The 7,500-nt window shown below is 44.1% G+C and overlaps 1 protein-coding gene across 1 annotated transcript in view; it reads right to left on the reverse strand.

Moving 5' to 3' along the window:
- The window catches only part of mboat2a (membrane bound O-acyltransferase domain containing 2a), a 99,077-nt gene that overhangs the window by 27,044 nt on the left and 64,533 nt on the right, over positions 1-7,500 (reverse strand). Inside the window, exons 4-5 of the mRNA XM_063184135.1 lie at positions 4,160-4,255; positions 1,657-1,712 (exon numbers count right to left, since the gene is read on the reverse strand). Of these exons, the coding sequence (XP_063040205.1) occupies positions 1,657-1,712; positions 4,160-4,255 (152 nt within the window). The remainder of the gene's footprint in view (positions 1-1,656; positions 1,713-4,159; positions 4,256-7,500) is intronic.

The raw sequence follows: 7,500 nt of genomic DNA on the forward strand, positions 1-7,500 counted from the left end.
TATTATAAATGTGTGAGTTAGACATTTTACAGAATCTGCTATATTGTTTCAGTGGGGTTTTATTATTTAATATTGCCCATGTTGAGGTCAATAAAGAGGCCATTAATTTATCCTCAACTTTTAGCCAGTGTAAAGAAGAGTGCATATGTGTAATGCTGGTATATTGTGAGCATTGGAGAATTAGTCTTGCTGCCTTGTTTTGCACTACCTGAAGTTTGGCTAGATGTGTTCTACATGCATTAGACCATATTATGTTACAATACTCCATCTGACTCAGAACCAAGGCACTTATTACACTTTTCATTAATTCGCTTGTGATGGCATTCCTACATCGTCTCACCAATGCCAGGGCACAACTCATTTTATTCACTATTTTATCTATTTGTTTTGACCATGTCAATCTACTGTCTAAAATTACACCCAGTAGTTTTGTTTCCTTTACTTGTTCAATGGGTATTTTGTTTATAGAGAGCTGAATCACTGGGTCATTTTTTAAAGAATAATTCGATCCAAATAAACTAATGTCTCTCAGAACAATATTTGCTCTGAAAAACAAGCTATAGCCATGGCAGACAATTGGCGCTTTTTAAACTAGGTTTTCCAAACCAAGGTACCAATGTCATGGTCCTCACAAACATATATTTTTATGACACCAAAAAATCTAAGCACCTCAATTTAATCATGTCCCCATGAGAAAAAAAAACATGTCTCTCCATGATCATGGTTCCAATTCTCCCAAACTCTCAACTCCCAAAATCTACATTTTCTTTCTATTTTCACTTACAAAATCAAAATCTGGTGCGAATTGAAAATTTGTAGAATTTGTGGTGATGTAATATTTACAACAGCATGCTTCCCAAGGCTGTGGCTGTTCCACCAAAAGCTGTCTCTGCCAACACTACACTACACAGTATACATTGGCTGACACTTTATGTAGCATTTGGAAGCCAACGATCATCATTTCTAAAGTGCTCCGGCACCTCTCAGCCCCACTAATGAGTTTTAGCAGCCTGTGTGACCACCATCAGGCCCTTTCCCGCTAACGCACGATAGCCACTCAAGGAGAAAATAAGAAGGTCACCCTCTGCCCCCAGCAGAGCAGACTGCCCACAGCCATAATCACCACACAGACAGATGTTCGCCTTTGAATGTAGAGGGAGGGGGAAAAAAGTGTAAAGCGCTGACTCAACCAAAACTTGGAGCAGAGGTCCAAAAGAAATCTAGGTTAAAGTCGGGTAAATATTTAAAACAGTGTTCTGAGGAACCCTGCACTCTGTTTAAAAACAAACATTAACACAGAGAGACAGACAGGAGATAGAGAGAGAGAGAGAGAGAGAGAGAGAGAGAGAGAGAGAGAGAGAGAGAGAGAGAGAGAGAGAGAGAGGGAGAGAGCGAGAGCGAGAGCGAGAGAATGAGAGAGAGACAGAGAGAGAGAGGGAGAGAGAAAGAGAGAGAGAGAAGCAGGCAGATGGGACTTGTGTTCCACTTGTGTTGTGTTAGCTTTTGAAGTCCTTTTTGCCTAGCATAGTGAAGGATATACTAAGCTCTCAGGTCTTCTTCCCCCTCGAGCGACTCACTGATACATTATACTCCCCGTGGACCCAATAACAACACAACATAGCAGACCGTCTGGATAGAAACAAGAGCTTAGCTTACCATCGTGGATTTCAAACCCGAGGCTGGTGATCTTCTGTGTCATGACCATCATTGGCCTACAAGGGAAACACAAGGAAATCTTCAGATATCCCCCCAACACACATTACATTACACTTAGCTGATGCTTATTATTCAAAGTGACAGCTATTTAGATACAGGGTATTGGTTACAGTTCCTGGAGCAATGTGTGGTTAGGTGCCCTGTTCAAGGGCACTTCAGCCATGGATAGAGGAGTAGGTAGAGGTAATGGTGGAATTCGAACCTGTAGCCCTCTGATCTTAAGTCCACCTCCCTAACCACTAGGCCACCGTTGCCTCATTGGCCACCGCTGCCCCACACATGGCTTAGCGAGCTGTGACCTCTTTCAACAGAAAAAGTGTGTGAACATTCAATGTCAAAGAGCAGGAGAGAATTTTATCAGTAATCCAAGTATGAAAAAAGTCTGCACACTTGTCTTAAGGTTTATTTTGACCATAGCACGCTTTCCACAGCTTCACAGCAAATCCAGAGAAAGCTCAGACATGGTCAAAATATCAACTGTGCCATGAAATAAACAAAAAAGTCAGCAGACTTTTTACTTAGTTGGATTACTAAATCAGCTATGCCAACAGCAACAAAAACTCCCAGGCAAGGAAATTGTTTTATTTTGTCCAACTGTTTTTGCGTGGGTGCAGCATGGGACTTGTGGTCCTAATTGAAAAAGAAAGCCCCTCTTTAGCATAGAGATGAAGGGCAAATCCTCCTGAAAAGCCCTTGCTATCTTGCCGAGAGTGTCGTCCAGCTAGAAATGGGGTCCTTAGCATGCTGGACGGAGAGTCCAAAAACATTGCCTAATGCAGTGGTTTTCAAAGTGAGGGCCGCGGGTGGGTGCAAGGGGCACTGCGGAAAGTTGGTAGGGAAGGGAATACTAAAATAAATTATTAAAGAAATTGAATAACTCTGGGGGCGCTGTGGCGCAGCCCGCTAAGCCCCCCACATTTGGGCTTGCATGCCCATGGGGGCCCCGGTTCGAGTCCGGCTGGGGTCATTACCCGATCCCACCCCGTCTCTCTGTCCCACTCGCTTCCTGTCATTATCTCAGACTGTCCTATCAAATAAAGGCATAAAAGCCCCTAAAAATACATTTAAAAAAACAAAAAAAAGAAAAAGAAATTGAATAACTTATTTACAACAAAATAAACCAAAAATTAGCTAAACAATATTCCCATTAGTTAATTTTATATATCCTAGTGGGACACTGACTCACAGGCCTAGAATATGGTGTGAAAGGGGATGCACAGGTAAAGTAGTGCGGCACGACCCGTGTAAAGGGGGCCATGGCTGGAATCTACCAGTGTATGGGGGGCCTTGGCATGGTTAAGTTTGGGAACCCCTGGCCTGATGTATCCTTTTCTCCCTCGCTCTTCCTTATTTTATATTCAATCCTATGGCCTTATTAAATATGCATCTCCCCATCGCACTTCTTTTCTTCTCTACACTTTGCTACACATTTTTTACTGTGCTCCTTTTATTGTATTTCGCTCTAGGGTAAGTGTTATTATTGTGGTCAGTTTCTTTTTTTATGGCTGCCAAATATTCTTCAGGCACCCTAACGATGCTGTGCCTGGTATTCAGAACCAATGATTTAGTACCACACATTCAAAGATAGTTCTACCTGCACCCTAAACACATTAGACCTACAACATCTATAGGGCAGTCATGGGTAAGCGGTTAGGGCGTCAGACTTGAAGCCTAAAGGTTGCCGGTTCGACTCCCGACCCGCCAGGTTGGTGGGGGGAGTAATCAACCAGTGCTCTCCCCAATCCTCCTCCATGACTGAGGTACCCTGAGCATGGTACCGTCCCGCCACACTGCTCCCTAGCGGCGCCATTGAGGGCTGCCCCATTGCACAGGTATACATGCAATTTCGTTGTGTGCAGTGTTCACTTGTGCGCTGTGGAGTTCTGTGTCACAATGACAATGGGAGTTGCGTTTCCCAATGGGCTTTCACTTCACTTTTTCACTTTAATATTCTGACGAGTAGTTCTACTAATTACATCAGTGATTTGTGTCACATTTGCTGAATGGCTTTAACAGATGTATAGTAGTATGTGGTGCGTCATTGCAACATTATGAAATCTAGTTTTACAAAAAAGAAATACATAAGCATGTGCACCATGGATATCAATGACCATACAAACACCATTTCCCAATGTCAAGGGTTCTAGCCTAGGTAGTGCGTGAAACGCCTAGTGATAAGGTACACCGCGGAGTTCCTGCACTACCAAGGCTAGAACACTTGACATTGGGAACTGGTGAAAGGTTCAGATCAGGGTTCCATAACATCAAAAAAGCAAAGGGTCACAGAGTTCTAAATCACTTCATGAATGACATCACTGTTTTGCTAAATCTCCTGAATAGAAAATAGAAAACACTAGGGCAAAAATTCCCTCATGTCATGTAAAACTTTCCATTTTCACTACACAGGCAATGTGACACAGGTGCAATGTGCTCAGGGACTTACCCTGTGAAATCTGCAGAGTACATGCCATAGTCAAAGACGTAGACACGTGTGATTTGGCAGAAGGTGAGGTATCCAAAGGCGACTACAAAACAGTATCTGTGGGGGAAAAAGAAGAGGACAACACAGAAGTGTTAAACAACACAAAATTGCATTCACACGCATTCACTGTATCCATGTACCGCTGAGTCTGAGAGACCCATTTGGTACGCGGTGTAAAATCACACATTTGAATTGAAATACGGCCATTTTGAAATATTCAAATGCACCGCTCCACACACAACCAGCTGAAACTTTCAAAAAGGCTTGCATGGCAGTGTAATTCAGGGTTGGATTGGAGGAGAAATAGGGCCTGGGCACTTTTGGCTTAAAAGGGCCCCACATAAATAGCGGCGCAAAACTGATTCCTATGGGAATTTAAAGGCCTAAGTAAGTAAGTAAAACTGACTCACCAGTGGGCCTTATTTTTTTAACATTTCAGAAAATAGGGGCACATGAGGGTGCAGGGCCCACCGGGAAATGCCCGGTATGCCAGATGGCCAGTCCAGCCATGGCAGCGTTCCACAGATAAGGCGGTGAAGGAAGGAATTGTTCGCTTTGCCACCTGGGGAAGCTACTTCAACAAGCTCCTCCACACTTTCCTCTGATCAATCCTCTCACACTCCAAAAAATGTGTGACTGTGTTCAATGTGTCACACCTGGGAGATTAAAAAGCTGCAGATGAATACACTTGGTTGACTTGCACAGCAAGAGAGAAGAATATAAATGGATGAAAAGACAACTTGTACTTTTGTTTGTTTTAAGAGCTCCCATAGCAATTCTGCTGCTTTTGTCTTCTCAAATGTAAGATTATCAGTAAAGAGACAGGACAAATCCTAATATACAAAAGCTAGTCAAATAAAATAGATACATTCCAGACACAATTACTTCAACTTACACATGAAACAATGCACTCCCGTAACATGATGCTGACTATCAATCCAACTCTGTCCCCGTTTTTATCGGTGTACAATACCGACTGAGAGGACATGACAAGTGACAGCCAGATTGCTTCCTCTATCCTTGTTGTTTATTCATATAGCAACGGGGAAGATGGTTTCCGATTCAAAATCTATTACAACATTTGAATCGAATTTGCCCATTTTCAAAAATTAAATAAACCACCACAGACAGCGTATGTTGATAAGGTTATATCTGACAAAGGGGAACATGGATTTGAAATCCTGGAGGCAGAAGAACATTTGCTCAGCCAGACCGGAAAATAATGTCTGTAAAACGGAGGCCAGATCCCACATGTAGATTAGTAGCTGTCACAACTTCAGCAGCACAGCACAGCACAGCACAGCACAGACACACAACAAAGCAGCATGGCATAGGTTGAAAAAGCATCAAACAGATATGTTTGGTCTCTTTGCCATGAAAAAAACAGCCAAAAGTGTGTGTGGATGGGCCTTGTACTTATTGTCTGTAAAAAGGGAGCCAGATTCGACACGTAGATTAGTACTGTAGCTCTCAAACAACTTCAGATCTCAAGCAGCCTGACATAGGTTGAAAAACAGATATTTTTGTCTGTTTCAACCTCTTCGCCACAAAAAAACAAACAACCAAAACAACCAAAAGTGTGTGGGGATGGGCCTTGTGCTTATTCGAAGAAGACACAAAGACACTTTGTTTTGCCCGGCCGTTTCCAAGGAGGTGGGATGGGAGAGAGGATCCTCAAGGCCTTGCTTCGCTCTAATGAGCAGCTGCAAACAGCTGCACCCCGCGCCGCTCTGCTCTGCTGTGCTCCGTCTCCCACTTTCCCACCCAACACTGCCTGCATTGAGGCCTCTGAATGGGGCCCTGGTGTCCAAATGTACATGTGGGGGGTGGGGGGTTTATGGGTGAAGGCAAGGATGGACTGGGGCAAAAAATCAGGCGGGTATTTTCGGCAAAGACCGGTTCACCAGGCATTGGAAGAGACAACGAAGCCTGTGACAATATTTTAGCCACCTATTGCGAGCTACTTTGATCAAATAGGCAAAATGAATATTTAAATCAGACTCTGGCAGCTCAGCTGTACAAACATGAGAACTGATACTAATACACTAAGGGGAGGAGCAGGCCAAAATCATCAACAGTCCACCTGGCAAATGCCCTGTGTGCCTTATGGACAATGCAGCTATGGGTGAAGGGCTTGCTAACGCCTGAACCATCCCCATTCACACTTCCCTACTGGATGGCACTGCTGTAGGAGGTTGTGCAGTGGTGGTGGTGGTGGTGGTGGGTGGCTGTTGCAGGGTGGAAGCTGCCTCCCCCCACTTCGTCTCTTGACAAAGCCGGCCTAACACTGCCATGGTCCTGCATACAGTACATTCAGCGCTACAGTTGCCGCAGTACCAGTCCAGCCTGAGACACTGGGGGTGGTGAGTGGGGGGGTCTTTTCTCGGGTGAGGGTGCCCGCTGGGCGCCGGGAGCAATGCGTACCCAGACACCCCAGGCATGAAGGGCTCCATTCTCTGGTGGTACAGTGCAAGGGCGGGAGGAGAATGTGCACAGGATTCCTGATGCTGTACGTGGGCTCAGGGAGGTCACCGAGGGAGCACATAGCTGAGCAATGATGACCGCCCTCTACTGCCTCGCCCAGACCGCACTGGCTAAAGCACTGGCTCCCAAACTGGGGGCCGGGACCCCTTTAGGGGTCACGGAGGTGCTGAAGGGGGTTCCCGGACAAAAGGGACATTGTATAAAAATGAGAAATCCACAGGTTAACAGCCAACAGCTAATATGTATATGCTGTCCTGACAAACTATTCATGGAAATCTAGCAATATTAATGGACAAAATATTGCCTAGGCAATAGTTTATCCGCTAATATTGCTAGAAATCCATAGGCTAAGACTATGGTGGGTGGGGAGTCGCAAAAATATTCTTAAATCCAAATGGGGGTCCCCGCTGAAAAAGTTTGGGAACCACTGGCTAAGGCACAAAGGCTGCCCATTTAAACGGAGCTGAGACAAATCGAAAAATATGTTTTATGGCGCTGTAATTATGTTGTATTGTTTTATGGGGGGCATAAAATGCCATCTGGCAGATGTCTTTGATGTCTCTCCAAAACTCACATCTGACAGGATAAAAATCAGATGACGGATGAAATACAAACTAAATTCATTTCTATTCATTTTTAAAATATCTACACACATTTTCCTTTGTTGGCACCTCAGTTCATCACATTCAGTCAACTGCAGCTTTATCATCTTGATAATGTTTTTGTTTGTAATTATTATGTATTTGGGTCTACTATAGTTCACTAGTTATAAACTGAGAAGAATGTAATATTGCAATAATGCATTAATGGCGCAAAAA

The sequence above is a fragment of the Engraulis encrasicolus genome, chromosome 19 (genome assembly GCF_034702125.1).
Source record: "Engraulis encrasicolus isolate BLACKSEA-1 chromosome 19, IST_EnEncr_1.0, whole genome shotgun sequence".
Lineage (NCBI taxonomy): Eukaryota > Metazoa > Chordata > Actinopteri > Clupeiformes > Engraulidae > Engraulis > Engraulis encrasicolus.